Genomic DNA, 19,869 nt, shown 5'->3' on the forward strand with positions numbered 1-19,869 from the left:
TACAAAACCAGCATTGCATTTCTGCCTTCCAAAGCCGTGGTTTTAACTTCAGTGTACATTGCAATCAGAACAGTATAACACAGATCACCAAACCCCACCCCTAGGATTTCTGATTCATTAGATTTGAGGTGGAGCCTGAGCATCTGAATTTCTGACAACTTCCCCAAAAGTGGTAATAATGCTACCACTGGGTCTGGAAAACACTCTTGAGAACCACAGCTCTAAATCTCGCCCCCTACACTTTGTGTGTGCGTGTGCACATGTGTGCATGCACACAAATGTGTATGATTAGCAATTGAAAGATACATTAATTTTTTTTTAGTTTTATTCATACCCATCTAATAAGGACTTGTGAGGAATAAAAGAATATCCATGTAAAGGATATGACACAGCATCTAAAATATAGAAAGTATGCAAGAAAACTGAGCATCACAGAACATAAATCACTTGCCCAAGGTCTCACAGCTAAGTGGGGAATTAAAATTGGGTCTCTAACTCCAAAGACATAACAAAGTGTAGCAGTGCCACTACAAAAAATAGGGTGCAAACACATATTTAATAAAAATTTCAAGAGAAAAAGATCGGTTTTCACTATCAGGGTCCATGTTTTTATCTGTCTTTATTGACTAAACAGCTATCTATATCTTCCACTGGGAAATGTTGTTAGCATTGGAAAAAAAGATGTACAGAAGGACTCAGATCTTTATCAGCATCAGTGCCTGGGGTCATTCATTAATTCTGACCCCCCCCCCAAAAAAAGGCAAGGAGGAAAGAAGAGAGGGCGGGAGGGGGAATTTTTTTAAGAGGAAATAAGGAAAAACATTTGAATCTAGGGCCATAGTTCTCTGCCTCCTTGGACTATTTTCAAAAGTTAATTTGATTTTTTCCTTACCAATGAAAAATATACATGATTTCCTATACATTGTTTGTGGAGTTCAACAAATCAGAAAGAGGGGGAACAAAATCCCTTAATTCCAGGGACTAAACAGCCAATCCTTTGCTGGGATTTGGTGGCATCTAGTGGCAGACTCAAGAGGTACAAACCTCACCCAGAGAACTTTCTGGAAAACTAGCTGACCGCGTACTTGCCTGAAGGGCACTGTGCTTGGAGATCAGGACAAAAAGGTAAGAGAGTCTCAGCCCCCACAGAAATTCAGAGTCTGTGTGTGTATAAATATAGTTAAGGAGAGAGACGGAGGGGAAGGCTATCACGTATGTTACCGGCAGAAATCTGTGTCTGTGCCAAGAGAATGGCAGTCAACTTTGGAGGGGGGGGGGGACAGGGAGAAGTTTCTAGGAAACGGGAAAGCTGCACCTTGTAACTGCTCATATGGGGATGGGAGCGTTTGGCTCTGAACTATTTATTGGAGGGCTATGGTTTAGAACAGGATTTTGTCAGCAGAGAAAAACGTGGGAATTAAGGGTATTTTTAGGGTCTGAAATTAAATCGATAGGAAAGGCCAAAATATTTCTGGCAAAGGCTCTTTATTGTTTATGGGCGCCTTTACTTATTTTCCTTTTCATTAGAACAGTTTTCCACAAACTTATACAAAGTAGATACCATCCGGTACACAGCGCGCGTGCACGCACACAAGCACATACACATGTGCGCGCACACGCACGGCCCCGCTCGCTCCTGGACACACACCGGCCCCAATGCTTGTGTCCCAACGCTAGGGGAGCACGCCTGCGCAAACCCACCACCACCGACGCCACGAGGGCTGCCGCGTACACATCCCAACCCCAAGGCTACGCGACCTCGCCCGCACACAAACACGCCCCAACACCACGCACCCACACACCCACCACCCCAACTCACACATTAAAACCCCTGCTCCGCTTTTATTTTTTTTGCTCCGACAGTTGCGCAAGAGATTCGGGGGCGTGGCCCCAAATTTGACCTCGCGCTTCCCCACTCACGGGAACCTTAGCTCATTTCCGCCCATCCTATTTCCGCAGGCCACGTAGACACTTCCTTTCCCAGTGGAGAAAAAAAAACAAACCCATAATGCCTCCCTGCAGGGAAAAAAAAAAAAAAAAAAAAAAAAACCTCTGGTCAGGGGAACTCTGGGTCGTGAAAATAGGCCACGTGAACACCCTGCCCTATAGACTTCTGACCCAACGGCCGTCGCGCTTTTGGAGGGCGGGCTAAGAACCTAAGAGGGCGAGAGTCATTGGCCAGAGCCCGCACTAAAGAAAAAAGATGATTGGCTCGCTTCAAGCCTTAACCGTGAAGAAGCAGGTTGCTAGCACCCGCCTTTACTGCGGCGAAGTGTCATCGTTGACGTGTTAGGCCTTGTCCAATCATTTGGTTATGGAACATTCTAAAACTTAGACAAGACGATTGTGATTGGCTGGAGGCTATAATCCCGCCTCCAGGGTGACGTGTCTGCCTATGGATATCAGTTGCCAGAGAAACCTGGCTTTACTATGGCGGTTGGAGGAACGGCAGTGATCACACGTCGGCTGCTGGAAAGAACTGGATTCTCGTTTCAGGTTTCGGGGTGGGGGTGGGGTGAAAGGGTTGACGATTTCTTTTTATCGTCGCATATATTGGCGAGATTAACTAATGGCTTCGCAATTGAGCAGAGCTGCATTCAAATTTCTACTCGCCAACGCCCAGCTTGGGCTGGCTCCTGTTCTTTCAGTGTCTTGGTTTCCATGTTTGTAAAATGGTGATATAATAGTATCTACCTCAGAGACGTGTACCTCACAGGCTTGTACTGTGTATTAGTGCGTATAAGACACTTAATACCAATCCTGGTTCCGAAAGCTATTCGCTATTATTGTGTAGTGAAAAACCCGCGTAACAGAATGAAAGAAAAACGTAAATTATGTAAATTCGTTCATTATAGTGTTTTCCCTGCCCATCAAATTCTTTCCTATAAGAAATTCGAGCTATAAGAGACATATCAGTCTTTACTGATGAAATAATTTACTATTTGAGAATTAGCTCAAAATAGCGGGGATTGGAATTTTCCATATTGAAAAGTTTAAAAGGCCGGGGGGGGGTGGATGGAGAACGAGAGCGATCAGGAGATGAACCACATGCGATCAGTAGGCCTTGTTTGGATCCTCATTCGAACACACCAGCTTAAAAAAAAAAAAGCTGCTTAAGATGCATCGGGAAAATTTGAAGACGGATTTGCTGTTTTTTTAAGGAATTGATGTCGATATTTTAGACGTTGTAATGGCATTAATGGTTAAAATTTCAAATTATGTTGTAGAGAAACATAGGAAAATATTTGCGGATTAAGTAATAAAATGGGAATGACTTCATATACGTTAATGACTGGAATTTGCTTCAAAATAATCTCAGCGGTAGGGGGAAATGGGGAGGGACATAGATGAAACAAAACTGGCCCTAAGTTAATAATTGTTTGATCTGAGTGATGGGGCATAAGGGGTTCCTTATATGATTATGTCTTCCTTGGTATATGTTTGACATTTTCCATAATAAAATGCAGAAAATCAGCTATTCCTTGTGCTTTAAAAAAAATCGGAGTGGGGGGGGAAGTGGGTGGGGTTATAGATGAAACAAGATGGCCTTCAGTTGGTAATTGTTGAAGCTGGGTGATTGGTATAGGTTTATATTACTCTTCCTTCTACATTTTTATTCATTTGAAATTATTATTCATAAGAAGTATAAAAAAGACAGTTCCTTTATAAGAAATAAAGATAAATGTACAGTAAAGTCGTTTTGAAAATATAACCACAAGAAAGGAAAAAGAAACATTTGTACATTATTTATCAGGCATGGTGTCCTTTGTGTGTGATAAATGCATTGGTTGGCGGAGGAAAAAAAAGGATCTCCTATCTTTTTACGTTATGTCCTTTTTTGTCCCCTTCTTTGACCTTCCAGGCCATCATCAGAAAAGCTAAGTTTGCTGTATTGTAAGGATCAGAAGATCTGATCCTGATTGCAGAACCATCCCTGATTACAGAAATTGGGTAAGTGCCTCCCTTCTCCTGGCCTCAGTTCTCAAACAAGATAATTCCACATAACCTTCCTAACTGTCCAGGAATATTTTGAAGATTAATAAGCACCTATCTGGGAAAGGACTCTAAACTCTAAGAAGAAAAGGATGGGTGCTTCCAGTGTAGCAAGTGCCCAGAGGACTGTATAATCTTACATTCTTTGATAAAAGATAATACAGTTGATACCCTAGGGTTAGTTCCATATATTTATATGTGTGTGTATATATATATATAATTCTTTCTTTAAAAACTTCGTGGCATCTCATGTACAGCATAATTTAGTGGTTGAAAGCAAATACTGACTTCCTTAATTTGAGTTCTGTCTCTGCCACTTGCTGTGTGATCCTGGGCAAGGTACTTCCCTTTGTCCCTAAATTTCCTCATGTGTAAAATAAAGATGGTAATAGTTCCTACTTCGTAGGATTTTTGAAGGGACAGTGCTTGGCACATACAAGTGTTTGCTTTAATAATAATTATGGTTCTGTTAGTCCTTCTGGTACATCCTGGTTTACCCACACATACACTCTTAAACTTCTAAAAGCAGTGGATTCTTCTGTTTGGAAATGTAAAATAATAATAATGCTGTTGGTTTCTTTCCTGATTTTCCAGAAGCAGCAGTTACCTCTAGAACTGAATTCTGAAATTAAGACTTCTGGCTTGTCCTAACAATCTAGAAAGATACTGAGTGTATTGATCATATTTATTTACAAGGGAATTTCCAGGCACTATAATTTTAACTTGGAAATCATAACCATATTCAGTCTGCTAACAGCTTTTGTGTCATTCCTCCTTTGTCTCAGACTCAAAAAATATGTTAAACATAAAGGAAGTGTTCCAAGATTCAGAAGAGAATGGATATAAATGTAACTGGCATGGTATATGTGTATTTAAAGGTTTATTCCAACAAACCATAGGAGATGTTGTTCACACTTGATTTGTGACACACACATACCAAAATGTTAGCTTTCGGAGTCTGCATTCTGAAATGGCCCATCACTTGCATGAGGGGATGAAAGGTTTTTTTAGTGACTTGAAAGGTTCATTTTCCCATGGAGTCACTGTATTTTCCTTCTAATTTTTTTTCCTCTTCTGAAAGCTGGGTTGCAGAGGAGGGTGCTGCACTGGTGGGAAAGATGGAGTAGATGTGTAGGCACAAAACCCCTTTACAGGAGGCCATTTGGAGAATGATTAAGGGCAAAAGGGAGGGAGATGGGCTGTTACGCCAGTAGGAGCTCAGAAGGCAAGGTCCAGGGTATCCTGAAATGGAGAAAGCCTCAAAGAGGAAAAGGACCTTGACCTGCACCTATAAGAATGGGCAGAACCTAGAAGGAGGGAGGGAAACCAGTCTGAATGGTATGCCTACAAAATGTATTATAAACAGTGATAATTTACTGAAAAGTCCAGCTGTTGAGATTGAAGGATAAGAATAGATTTAAAAAAATCATTGAATTTAAATATGTATGTTTTAAGACAGATTTTTAGTCTCATAATTGATACGTGAATATATTGTCCTTATAATGAAAAGGTTTAAATACTATGAAGTAGGCTCAGGTTTCTATTTCTTAACCTCCAGTTCTCTTACTTTCTCCAGTTAATCACTATTCTCAGTTCTGTTTCCTTCTAGATCTCTAAATTAAGTACCTGTTGAAAAAAATACATGGATATATATACATACATATATACATATGTATGTATATATATAGTGTTTTCTTTTACATAAATATGGTATCTCTCACACTATAGGTATTGTTTTTGCAACTTGCTATTTTTATTCAACGAATTATCTTGGATGTCTTCATGTTCATTCTTAGAGTTCTGTTTGATTCCTTTCACAGTGGCATTGTTTTGACTAGCATGATAATCCATATTATGGATAAACCACATTTTATCTTTACAAATCACTAGTGATAGTGCTCCACGTTGACTTCAGTGTTTGCTACTTCAAGTAATGCATCAAACATCCTTGGAAACCGTTTACAAGTGTTATTCTAGGGCAACATTTATGTCTTTATGATAATTAAACCAGTGTGATGCTGGTATGAGAACAGAGACCACTGTGACAGAATAGGTGATCTAGAAATAGTGATAACATTTAACAATTGAATAATCAAATCATTGGGAAGAGAGTACCTTAAAAGACCCATGCACATCTAGGAATTTAGAATGTTCTATAATAGCATTTTAGATCAGTGTGGAAAGGATGACCTCTTTAATAAGTAATAGGAAAAGTTACATATTTGGAAGAAACTATAGAAATACCAAGAAATACAGGAAATCACTTGTAGAATATTGATTAGGGAGCATTTTCCCTAGGTGTGACATAAATGCCAAGTTCACAAAGGAAAAGGTTGACATATTTTTCTGTGTGATTTTATGTATACACACACCCACAGAGAAGGAAAATGAGTTTGTAAAAAATGTTTCCAACATATCCAGGAATACTTAGGATTTAATTATTAGAAATCAGTAAAGGAAGCAAACAATCTAGTATAGAAACATATATATTCACATAAGAAAAACACACATGGATGTGTGAAAGATACTCAATGATATACTACATACTAGATAAGCAAAAAAAAAAATTTTCCGAAAGACGTTTATCCCTGTTGCTCAAGGTATAGGTGAATGAACTTTAACAATTTTTGCTGGGAGTACAAATTGAAGTGGTTCTTTACAAATTGAATTTGCCTCTGTCTCATCAAAGTTAAAAGTACACCGATCCTTGGAACAGTTCTGCTTCTGAGAATAGTCCTGAAATCCCTAATGCTCTAATATATCTGTACACTGACGACTCTTACAGCGTTTCTGTAATAATGAAGTATTGGGAACAACTTAAAAGTTAATAAAGGACTGGTTAAATTCTGCCACATAGAGATTATAGGGTAATGTGAATATTAAAAAGAATGAGCTAGGTATGTGTGGACAAAAAGATGCCCATGACAAAGTGAGAAAAGGTGGGGGGCAATATGTCTCACAGTTGCCAAATGAAATATAAAATACACATTTAGTTTTAAAGATTATGTATTTGTGTGATTATGCACATAAGATCTGAAAGCTTACACAGTTATTTTGGGATTAGGGAGGGGATGAAAAGGAGGAATTCCCCCATTTTTATGTATTTTGGAATTTACACCTATGTAAAGGAAAGATTACCCATAAATGATGCCACAGTATTGACTACTTGGGGAAAGTAATGCAGATTTTCTGTTCATAACTTAGCAAATTCTGGATGGATTAAGAAAATATAAAACCTCCATTAAAATGACATCTTTTAACAGTGGAAAGGAAAGCTAACGTTTCAATATGTAAAACTCTAAAATCTTAACATCAGGCACTATAAAAGAACACTAAGGGAAGTATCTGCCCCAGAATGACAACTTTTGATATATAAAGAGATCCAGGGCACCTGGGTGGCTCAGTGGCTTAAAGCCTCTGCCTTAAAGCTCAGGTCATGATCCCAGGGTTTTGGGATCGAGCCCTGCATTGAGCTGTCTGCTCGGTGGGGAGCCTGCTTCCCCCTTTCTCTCTGCCTGCCTCTGCCTACTTGTAATCTCTCTCTGTCAAATAAACAAAATCTTAAAAAGACATTTTCCCACATTTTAATGTCTCTGAAATTGGGATGCATCATACATTTGAATAAATGCAGAAGTAAAAACAAGGCACCATTCACAATAGTCATAGGTGTTTTATTTTTTTTTTTAAGATTTTATTTGACAGGCAGAGATCAGAAGTAGGCAGGGAGGCAGGCAGAGAGAGAGGGAGAAGAGCAGGCTCCCTGCTGAGCAGAGAGCTGGATGCGGGGCTCGATCCCAGAACCGTGGGATCAAGACCTGAGCTGAAGGCAGAGGCTTTAACCCACTGAGCCACCCAGGCACCCCTAAATAAATAACATTTTTTTTAAAAAGCTCCTATAGATGTTAAAATCACTAAGAACCAACTGAATGGGCACAGGACCAAAGCCTATATAGTCAATAGACACTTTTTAAATGTTAAAATGTCTCTAATAAAAACTGAACAACTAAACATTTTATCAGATGTTGTAGATGAGCCTAGCCACTGCTGACCAGAGTGTAAGTGATAGTTTTACACACTCCTAGTAAGGTTGGAAACTGGCACAGCTTGGAGAAGTAATTTGGTGACATGTTACTACCTCTTGACCCCCTAAATCTGCATCTGGAAGTATTAAATAATAGGAAATGAGGACAAAAATGTTGCAGTAGTTACTGCAGGGTAAATTGAAGAGGAATCACTTTCTGTTAAGGGTGGTTAGATTGAGGTAGGACCATTTGATGAAGTACACAGCTCTCAAGATGTATATTATGTCACATGGAAAGAAAACTAGTTTGTGATACCACATTTTTTTTGTGATACCACATTTTTAAAAAGGGAAGGTTGAGATTTGATGATCAGTATAAATAAGTATTTACACATAAATTTAGAAAACTAGGGCAAATCTGCAAATGTGTTTTCTCAATGTCTGACCTACCCCTAGAGCTGACCTGTAGAAAACAAGTGGGAAAATATTTGATGACTTGTCCCTAATTTGTGCCTCCATTTTCTTCATGTATTGAATCACTTCCTCACTTTGTTTCTCTGTAGTGTGCCCCCCAGGGACCTAAGTGCTGCTCCAAGATATATGTGATATGTGTAACACAACACCTGTGGCAAATAGATTAATGGTGTGGTTCTATAAGCAAAACTAACACAAGACATTTAAATATTAAACTCTGGAGTACTAAGATCCACTTCATATGGTATTGGAGATAGGAGAGAAACATGGACTAGAGTTGGAGATTTGAGGGGGAAAGAAGACTTCTGTAGTATTTAGATGGAGATAATGGAGAGAGCATTATGGAGCAAAGGGTAGGTGTACTAAGCCAGTAAACACTAATAAAGCCTGAAACTCAAGACAAACTGGCAAACTCAGTTTAAAATAGCCCCAAATTAAGTAATCTGTAGTGCAAACTTTTTAAGTGAATGTGCACAGCACATCTGTCATTGATCATGGAGCAGTGTTAAGCTGGGAAGGGACATACAGAGTGGAAAGCTAGCTATCCAGAAACTTACAAGAAGGAGCCAGACATCAAAAGGTAGGTATTCCCTTCTTTTCATGTCTGGTTTCTGACTTCCAGATAATAGTTGCTTGTTTGATCTGTAGGATGAAAATAAAGGAACTGAGACAACTAATACAAAGGCTCTTTCCGTGGCTGCTTTAAGCAGTCACAAACCTTGATTCATGGTGCAGGTATTTTTCTGTAAAATGTCAGATATTTCATTGAGACTATATGAGGGGAAGAATTTGTAGAGAATGACAGAACCCACCCAGTTAATTAGAACCAGGTAGAATTCCTTTTTGTAGTTTTCCTATGAATGAATATATGTGGTCAATGCCAGGGATGTACAGTAGCTTCAGCTATCATTTTAAAGTTCCTCCTCAGTAAGGAATTGCTGATGACTGTGAAACTTCCAAAATACTTCCCATCCCACCTGGCCTCACTTCTGTTTCACAGTCTGGCTGGCACTGAGCCGTCTTGCTTTCTTTAGTTGGTATTTTAACTGTCCCTGTTTTGTGGAAGCTCTGTACTAAACTCTGAGGTGGGTTTTCTGAATTTCAAGTAAATTACTTAACTAAATTCTCTGATACCCTCAGATACTGTGTCCCCTCTGTCTTGGGCACAGTATTTGTTTAGAAACATCCTTTTTGTAAGCTCGATAGCTTACAGTGTAATGCCATGACACGCTGGCCACTGTCTGATCCTTCACAGGATGTGTCTGTTTATCCCTCAGGCCCGTTTCTGATTCCCACAGGGTCAGTATCCGTATTCACAGAGTTGGTGCTCTCTGAGGACCTCCTTTGCCCTTCATTTTTTTATCAGATCTTTGTGTCCTTTTAGTGAGAGGGTATCATTTGCTTAGTGAAAGCTCTGGTACTCAGGCCTGTCTTCCCAATAACTGGTTTCCCTGATTCAAGGCTCTAGTTGTCTAGCATATTTTACCTCTTATTTTCCCCCTCAGGGCTTCCTTTATACCTGCTCACATTGTTTTAAGGGCTAGGGATTGGCCGAGGGCCTTTTTATGTGGGTGAAATTAATAGTTACCAGAGAAACCTGGTTTAAGGCTGATCTGCCATCATCATTTTTTTCCCAGAGGTTACCCTGATTTTAACAGTGGTACTGATTCATCTGGATACTTTTCCTATGCATTTATACATACCAGTTTAAAAGAGGAATTTGATCACACTGTACATAAGAATTGTACAGGACTGATGTTATATCTTGGCCTGTGCTCTCTCTCCAGGATCCTATTGCACCTATTAAGCATTATGCCTATTTATCTAATGTAGCATTGAACATCTCTCTGTATTCATACATGGTTCTCTGCTTAATTCATTTGGATGTTCTTCTGTAGTGTGCATACAGAATCTGTGTTCCCATTGCCCTACTGATGAATGTTGAGGTGTTTCCAGTTCTTCGGTATTAAGAACACCACTGCAGTGAACATCTTTATACCCATATTCACATGTATTCCTGCAAGATACTATGCTAGCTGTTTAGCCAGGTCTCATTTATGAAGTTCTTAAGAAGAACCTGTGAAGTCAAGGAATAGTTTGGCCTCATTAGATGAGTAAAAGAGGCTAAGAGAGCTTGCATATCTTGCCCAAGTCCTCACAATTCATAAATGGCAGAGTCTAATAGAAGTAGAAGTATGTCTAACAGCAGAGGTCATATATTTTCTCTGATAATTGCAGTTGTAAACCATATGGTCAAAAAACTAGATTTTTTTTCTGTGTTATTTCACAAAAGTTCATCTTCATTGCAGATAATCTGTTTTCCTTTCCAGATTGTGTCCCCAGCCTCATCCTTCCAGACCATTCCAGGAGATCTAGGAGGTTCCATCTGGGAAAACACGAGGAGTTCTTGGAAGGGAAAGAAGGAAGAGGATTATGTAAGTCAAAAAAATTGCTTCATCTGTCACTAAGAATCATAGAATACTATTTTTTCATCTTTATCTTACTGGTTCTCTCTACTATATTTTATACTGTATATTACCCCTTGCCCTTAAAACTCTCAACTTCTTTGGCTTCCCAAATAGCATTCTCCTAATCTTCCATGGCTGCTCTGACCATTTTTGTTTGGTTTTTGGTCTCTCTGCTCACCCCTTAATCATTCCTTTCAGGTTTTTCCACAATTTCATACTTTGGTTCAGTTTTTCTTCCTCTTCTCTCTGTGAATGATTTTGATGGTTTTCATAGCTTCTGGTAGCAGCTGTATGATGATTACTCTCAGATCTCCGTTTCTGGCTCTGACCCTCACCTGAGCTTTAAAGTTAAATGTCTAACTGTATACCTCACACTTAGTAGATCCACTACTGAACTTCTTTCCTCTCTAATCGATTTTCTCCTCCTTTAGATGCAGTCTCACTTGGTGATAATACTAATGCCTTAATCACCCATTCTCAAAACCTGGGAGTCATCACTGACTTCTCCCTCATTGAATTATCACCTCCTCCAACAAGCTAATACTAGAAGTTGTGTCATACGCCATTTATTTGCTCCAAAGTACTCTGTGCCTGTAACTCTCATTGTACTAACCTAGTTTTTTAATTGCCACTTTAGATACTTAAATCACTAGCATCTGGCATAGTATCTGTCCCAAAGCAGATGTGTATTAATGTATGATGACTTATGGAGTGGATGAATTATTTCCTATTACTTTATTGCTAATTCTAAACTAACCATTAAAATCAGTGTTTTTATTAATTCATTAATTACCTGGGCTTAAAATTGCAGAGCCACCTTTGACTCCTCCCTCTTCATTTACCAAGTTCTGTATTTGGTTTCTCTTGACTCTGTCATCACCCCAAGTCAGGCCTACCTGAACTCCTACAAAAGCATTTACTGTTAGTCATTTTGCCTCCAGTCAACTAATGTTTCTTATTTCATCATGTCATTTCTCTTGTTCAGAGCCTTTAATTTCAATTCTGCTGCCTTCTACAGTTTTTTTTTCCATTTAATTCATTCTTTTTCTAAAATTACATTCCTGTCTTTTGAGCGGTACCAAAAAACTAACTTACAGGCAAGTCTGATGAGTGATCGGATGGGGTGAGAGTAGTGGTTAATAATGAGGATCAAAGTGAGGGTAGAGGTAGTAAGTCACTTAACAGCTGATCCTGAACTAGGATTTGAAATCCAAATTCCAAGAGAATAGCTTGTGTTTTACTTTGGTGAGCCTTTATGAAGCAGTGTGTATTAAAGGTCATGACAGAAAACAACCAAGTAAAATCCTTTATATTACAGTGGTTGGAATAAAAACAGGGTTGAATGAGTTCCAGAAAGCAGGGTTCTCAAACTCGTGGACAACAATCTGCAGAAGAAGACAACTTTAAAAAACCAACTAGAAGCAATATGCAGAGAAGTAAGATGAGAGGGGCCTCCTCAGGAAAGAAGACTGCTGGTCCACAGCAGAAGAATCTGGAACCGGCTCTCCCAGGGCGATGGGGGGGTCGCTCTGCAGAGAACCCCCCTTCAGGATCTGTGAGGAAGACAAGAAAGAACAAGCAGAAGACTCCTGGAAATGGAGATGGTGGCAGTACCAGCGAAGCACCCCAGCCACCTCGGAAGAAAAGGGCCCGGGCCGATCCCACTGTTGAAAGTGAGGAGGCCTTTAAGAATAGAATGGAAGTTAAAGTGAAGATTCCTGAAGAATTAAAACCATGGCTTGTTGAGGACTGGGACTTAGTTACTAGGCAGAAGCAGCTCTTTCAACTCCCTGCTAAGAAAAATGTAGATGCCATTCTGGAAGAGTATGCAAATTGCAAAAAGTCACAGGGAAATGTTGATAATAAGGAATACGCAGTTAATGAAGTTGTGGCAGGAATAAAAGAATATTTCAATGTGATGTTGGGCACTCAGCTGCTCTACAAATTTGAGAGGCCCCAGTATGCAGAAATCCTCTTGGCTCACCCTGATGCACCAATGTCCCAGGTTTATGGAGCCCCACACCTACTGAGATTATTTGTAAGAATCGGAGCAATGTTGGCATATACGCCCCTTGATGAGAAGAGCCTTGCATTATTGTTGGGCTATTTGCATGATTTCCTAAAATATCTGGCAAAGAATGCTGCATCTCTGTTTACTGCCAGTGATTACAAAGTGGCTTCGGCTGAGTACCACCGCAAAGCCCTGTGAGGGTCTACTGACCACTCACTGTTACGTCTGGTATCTGTAAACACTCTTTTTGTTCTTAGTCTTTTTCTTGTATAATTGATGTTCTTTAAAATTGTTAATGTATAACAGGGCTTATGTTTCAGTTTGTTTTCTGTTTTGTTCTAAACAGAAAATGAAAGGAGTACAAGCTCCTTTTCTCATTTCAAAGTTGCTACCAGTGTATGCAGTAATTAGACAAAGAAGAAACATTCAGTAGAACATTTTATTGCCTAGTTGACAACATTGCTTGAAAGCTGGTGGTTCTATCCCTTTGACACTACACAATTTTCTAATATGTGTTAATGCTACGTGACAAAATGCCCTGATTCCTAGTGCCAAAGGTTCAACTTAATGTATATACCTGAAAACCCATGCATTTGTGCTCTTTTTTTTATGGTGCTTGAAGTAAAACAGCCCATCCTCTGCAAGTCCATCTATGTTGTTCCTTAGGCATTCTATCTTTGCTCAAATTGTTGAAGGATGGTGATTTGTTTCATGGTTTTTGTATTTGAGTCTAATGCACGTTCTAACATGATAGAGGCAATGCATTATTGTGTAGCCACGGTTTTCTGGAGAAGTTGATATTTTAGGAATTGTATTTCAGATCTTAAATAAAATTTGTTTCTAAATTTCAAAGCAAGAATTTTGCAGTGTGCCTTTAATATTACCAAGGCTGACAAGTCAGCAGGCTCAGGGAGGATCTAGATGGTATGAAAGGAGAGTTCAGACTCCAGTGAAAGAATTCCTTTTTCTGTTGGGTGTGGCAGCCAGGAGTATCCTGTCATGCCAGTTCCCCTCCCCTGCCCTCTCACTGTGGCTTCTCAGAGTATGATTGCTTTCTAGTGCAGCTTATAAGAGCCAGTTTTGTTCTGATGCTCCTTGCCCCTCTAAGTTGGGCTGGTATAACAGAATATTTAGTGGGTACTATAACAGTTCCTTACACTTGTGCAGTCTTCCTCTTTGCCGCAAAAGGAAGCATGGGCAGCCACCTTCAGAAATACTTGTAGATTTTGGACCAAGGATGGCAGATTTCCCTAGTTCCAACATTGAGGCCCTGTTCTGTTTTCGTAATCCATTACTAGATGTAACAGTGGGACTCTAGGGGATTTGTGGAGGAGGGTTGGTGTTGGATGCCTATGATTATAAATCCATTCTATATGGAAATTTTCCAAACCACGTTTTGTTCCGTAACAGTGTTTTTTACTTCATTAGCAAACAAAAAACATATTCCATTGGTTACTGCAGAAATTTTGGAAAATAAGAGTGAGAACAGATCTGGAAGTAAGTCCTGTATAGTCCTACTGGATCAGTCAGGGTCCCAGCAGGAAATAAACGGGACTCAAAATAGATGATTTGAGAAGTTTAATGGAAAATTTTTTCTTAAGTTGTTAACAGAGGAATCATGGCATGTATTAGTTTGCTAGGGCTGCCACATCAAAGCCACCACAAACTAGGTGGCTTAAACAACAGAAATTTATTTTCTCATAGTTCTGGAGTCTAGAAGTCTAAAATCAAGGTGTTGGCAAGATTGGTTTCTTCTGAATCCTCTCCTTGGCTTGTAGATGGCTGCCTTCCTGTGACTTCACATGGTCTTTACCTCTGCAGCTGTCTGTGTCCTAATCTCTTGTAAGGAGGCCTAATGTTTCCATTTTAACTTAACTATGGTTCCATTTTAACTTAACTATCTCTGTAAAGATTCCATCTCCAAACACAGTCCCATTCTGAGGTACTGGGAAGATAAGATTTCACAGTATGAATTTAGAGGTGACACAATTCAGTCCATCATATGGTAACCTTTAGGCAAAGAAAAGTAGAGTAAGAGGGGAGGGAGTGGTAAAGGAGAGTGTGGAGGAGGGGTAGGAGAAGAACAGGGAGGGGAGGAGGGAGTGGTTACTGGTTGGTAGACAGCTGTATGGAAGGGGCCACCTGACAGCAGCTATGATCTTCAGGACTCAGCTCACAGAGACTTCAGAGAATCCAGGATATGGGCATTAAAAATATCTGAACTAATTATTCTGGGTATTACCCTTTAATCAAACTGAAGCCAAAGGGCATGGAAAACCTTTGATGTAATCTACACAGGTAAGCTTGGGGCACACAGCAGAGAGAAAAAATGGATCAGTGAGGACAACTAAGAAATTTCTAGCACACACACACCTGAAATAACCATAGTTCATACTTTGCCATATAGTCTTAGAATCATTATCCCCTCTGAGGGACGTAGGGCCTGGCCAATTAGAAGAGTTCTTAAGGACTCATAGATTCAGAGGACAGCTGTGTAATAGTTCCTAACACTCAAGAATACACCGTAAGAGTTCATTTCCTTCATTATTTGAAACTTTGAATAGGAGACCTAGCACATAGATGGAGCTTAGCTCACACACTTGAACATGTTAGAAATAACATTTTAAAATTGCCTTTAGGGGCGCCTGGGTGGCTTAGTGGGTTAAAGCCTCTGCCTTCGGCTAAGGTCATGATCCCAGGGTCCTGGGATCAAGCCCCACATTGGGCTCTCTGCTCAGCAGGGAGACTGCTTTCTCATGTCTCTCTCTCTGCCTCCCTCTCTGCCTACTTGTGATCTCTGTCAAATAAATAAAATCTTTTTTTAAAAATAGCCTTTAGGGGTACCTGGGTGGCTCAGTTGGTTAAGCATCCGACTCTTGGTTTTGGCCCAAGTCATGGTCTTACAGGTATTGGGATAGAGCCCTACTATCTGTGCTCTGTACTCAGCAGGGAGTCTGCTGGAAGAGTCTCACCTTCTGCCCCTCCCCCCTGCATGTGCATGCGTGTGCACTTGGCACGCTATCTCCCAAGTAAATAAGTCTTTAAAAAGATAATAAGATTGTCTTGAAGGACATAAATTTAAGATCTCAATTCAACTGTAGCAGGTTGGTGGGATGTCTACTTCAGTTGTTATTAGGGATTCCCAGTCTTCATTAATCATACAAACATGCTCTGGTCTGATCTAGCATGAGATTCCCACCATCCTCAGATACCTGGTCATACTGGTTAGGGATCAGATGTTCATTTACTGAACTGGCACGATTTCAGATCCATGGATCTTGCTCTTGCTGCTTCTATCCACCCCTCCAGATTAGGGGAATCTTTGGTAAGACTAGGTGCCTAGCTTTCTATAGTCGTCTTGGATCCTGATTCGGGAAAATACTCATGTCTCCACTACTGGAAGGACCCACAAACCCTGACCTCTCTTCTCTTGTTGCCTTCAAATGCCCTTCATTCCCATCCAGGGACATCTGGCTTAAAAGCCACCGGCTTCAAGCAGCTTCTACTTCAAGCTCTGTCACAAATCTCCCTCTCCTGGATCTCTGTAGGAAATGGGAGGAGAGAAAAATTTAAGAACACAATACACATGTTAATATCCCAATGACTGATAATTCAGTAATTTCCAGTTAAGTTCATATGTGGTTTCTTTTTACTTTAGCTGATTTCTTCTTGTTAATTGTTTTATTTTTTTAAAGACTACACCTTAGGAATACTCAGGAGAGGCCCAAAATACTTTATTAGGACCTAAACCAGGCCATCCCATTGATTTAAAAAAAAAAGAGGGCAATTATAATAAGTGTATGCAAACTATTGCCAGAATCTCTGTTGATTTAGCAAGTGCCTCTGTTTTGAAACTGCACAGGTGATGTAGTTTCATCTAGCCATCTTAATGACTAAATGGCTTCCTTTCTAAAACTGAAGGGTGGATCTGAGAGTTTACCTCCTGAGATACAGCGCCTAGCTAAAGTAGTGGTTCCATAATAAATAGTTACTAAAATTGTTATTTATTGTTTTCATCAATATCACTATCAACATAAATGGGCCCATTTTCCATCTAGCAGAATGTATGTAGATTGGTACAGAAGCATGTTGTGAAATGACTCTCATGACATCCATCAAACACCTAGAAAGCAAAGAAGGTGGCCATTAAATAGAAGGCTTGTTTAGCCTAAGACAAATTTCTGGCACAGAACAAAAGTTCAAAAATTATATTTCTCTCCCTTCCCAAAAGGAAAGGGTAAAGACTGTATTCCTAAGATCTGTGGTTCTCAACCTGAGGTCTCCAGACTTTTAAGGGACTTTAAGGACACCAATAAGAATTGAAGAGCTCGGGGCACCTGGGGGGCTCAGTGGGTTGGGGCCTCTGCCTTAGGCCCAGGTCATGATCCCGGGGTCCTGGGATCAAGCCCCGCATGGGGCTCTCTGCTCGGCAGGGAGCCTGCTTCCCTTCCTCTCTCTCTGCCTGCCTCTCTGCCTACTTGTGATCTCTGTCTGTCAAATAAATAAATAAAATCTTTAAAAAAAAAATAATTGAAGTGCTCATGGGCACCTGGGTGGCTCAATCAGTTAAGTGTCTTGCCTTCAGCTCAGGTTATGATCCCAGGGTCCTGAGCCCCCACATGGAGCTCCCTGCTCAGTTAGTGGGGAGCCTGCTTTTCCTTCTGCCTGCCACTTAGCTTTGCTTGTGCTCAAGCTCGTTCCTGTGCTGTCTTCCACTCCGACTCCCATCAAATAAATAAATAAAAATAAAAATCTCAAAAAAAGATTCTTTCTCTCCCCCCCCACCCTTTCCCCTACTCTCAAAAAGGATTTGAAGACCTCTTTACCAGACTTTCTTTTTTTAATTCATTAATTCATTATGAAGGTAACACTTAGCTGAGCTTTTTCTGGAATCAAATGAGAAAACATTTAAATGTGCATCGTGAACTATGAATTATAATGGTTAACAGCTTGTATGTAGAAATTCCAGTTATCAGAAATTGTTCCTATGTTTTTTTGAAAAAATTCAAAATGTAAAAGTGTTTAAGGAAGAGGACAGAAGTTGATGATAGTCTATATTTTGTTTAAAAATATAGTTAAACTACTTAGAAAAAATCTTAGGATAAGCACTAAAAGATAAAAATAGAATGTGTTTATAAAATAAAAAAGTAGAATGTGTAAATTCCAGATTTCTTTTTTTTAAAAGATTGTATTTATTTATTTGACAGACAGAGATCACAAGTAGGCAGAGAGAGAGGAGGAAGCAGGCTCCCCGTGGAGCAGAGAGCCCGATCTGGGGCTCGATCCCAGGACCCTGGGATCATGACCTGAGCCAAAGGCAGAGGCTTTAACCCACTGAGCCACCCAGGCGCCCCAAGTTCCAGATTTCCAAAGAAAACTCTCTTGGTCCAACAGAAGGCAGGAAAAGAGAGGAAGGGGAAAATGCAAAGAAAAAAAAACAAAAACACAAAATAGGAAGGCAGAAATACATCTACATCAATAATAATAAATGTAGATAGGTTAAACTCATGGTAAAAGAAAAGCTCAGATTGGATTTTTTTTCAAGGCACAGAATCTGGTTTCATGCTTTTTCTCAAAGATGTCCTTAAAATTATTCAGAAAAGTTCAAAATAAAAAGATGGAAGAATATATATTGGGTGAATACTAAGCAAAAGAAAGCTGGTGTAGCCAAATTAATGAAAAAGCACAGTAGCATGGCACATCACAAACATACCAAGCAGAGGTAGTCAACCTACCGAGCAAGAGCAACTGTGAGATACAACCAAAACCCAACTTCGCTCAATACTTTGAGTTTTGCCCAGGCCCCAGGGCTTTGCTGCTCAAAGAGCCCTACAGACATTTAATTTTTTTTAAGATTTCATTTATTTGACAGAGAGATAGGAGAGCACAAGTAGGCAGAGTGGCTGGCAGAGGGAGGGGAAGAAGCTGAGTAGGGAGCCTGATCCAGGACCCTGGGATTATGACCTGAGCTGAAGGCAGATTCTTAACTGACTGAGCCACGCAGGTGTCCCCCTACAGTCACTTTAAATAATAAATCTAGCTTTGTTTCAGTGACTAGAACCTTAAGTCCCTAATTTTAAAAAGGAACCCTCTGAACTCAATTTAGAAATAAATCTCTCCTCCCTCAGCACCAAATTCAAGTGGACCTCCCACCTTTGGGGTAAAGGATGTGTTGGGTTTCTTTTCTTTCCCCATCCTCCCCCCGCTTGCTAATTTTGAATTCAGGTCGAAGGTTGAAGGGAGGGAGTAAACAGAAAGCTCTTTATGGTTGTGTGGTAAGTTGGCTTCATGCTTTCTGGGTCTAGCTGATGTTTAAAGCAGACTTTCATCTGAGGCTCCCCCATGGCAATGCTTGTGTCAAAAGCTAAGCATTCTATTGCTGTTTCCTCTTCAGCTCTGGGTTTTCCAGCTGTCCTTTCCATATAGTTTCTCTGATGGAATCCTTAGCACCCCCAAACAGTTCTCTTCATCAGGCCCCTCAATACCAAACATTCTCCTGCATGACCCACTTTTGGTACATGAGAAACACCCATATATCTTTTGCCCCCAACAAACTGGAAGTAGAGACATCCTAATACAGTCACCTCTCCTTTCCTCCCACCATCACCAGTTGCATTTTCTCTAGTCCATAATATTTCTCATGCGGATCCCATTTCACTGTGCCTCCAAACTCCAGGAGATAACATATCAAGCTTCTTGGGGTCCAGCTGAAACCTTGGGGTAAAGGAAATAGCACCCAAACTCTTCCCCCCTTAGACTCCCACTCCAAAGAAATCCTCCTCACAAAAATTCCTTGTCCATATCTCCTCTCTCTTGACCCTTTTAGTCCTCCTTATAAGTTTTAGGGCTGCTTGGTTATTTCCTTTGAAAACCTGGCTTTAGAATTTCATATCTGTTCAATC

General features: G+C 40.1%; 1 protein-coding gene across 2 annotated transcripts; it reads left to right on the forward strand.

The window, feature by feature from the left end:
- The first annotated feature begins 1,023 nt into the window (after positions 1 to 1,023).
- MORF4L2 (mortality factor 4 like 2) lies at positions 1,024 to 13,823 on the forward strand. 2 transcript variants are annotated; one of them, XM_032849738.1, is made up of 4 exons: positions 1,024 to 1,125; positions 3,863 to 3,951; positions 10,819 to 10,923; positions 12,275 to 13,823. In XM_032849738.1, the coding sequence occupies exon 4, from the start codon at positions 12,299 to 12,301 to the stop codon at positions 13,163 to 13,165; it is 867 nt and encodes a 288-aa protein (XP_032705629.1). In that variant the 5' UTR covers positions 1,024 to 1,125; positions 3,863 to 3,951; positions 10,819 to 10,923; positions 12,275 to 12,298; the 3' UTR covers positions 13,166 to 13,823. The 2 variants fall into 2 exon arrangements, with proteins under 2 accessions (XP_032705629.1, XP_032705628.1); XM_032849737.1 differs by lacking the exon at positions 1,024 to 1,125 and adding an exon at positions 2,391 to 2,496.
- The last annotated feature ends 6,046 nt before the right edge of the window (positions 13,824 to 19,869 follow it).

The sequence above is a fragment of the Lontra canadensis genome, unplaced genomic scaffold (genome assembly GCF_010015895.1).
Source record: "Lontra canadensis isolate GAN:19392208 unplaced genomic scaffold, GSC_riverotter_1.0 scaffold245, whole genome shotgun sequence".
Classification (NCBI taxonomy): Eukaryota; Metazoa; Chordata; class Mammalia; order Carnivora; family Mustelidae; genus Lontra; species Lontra canadensis.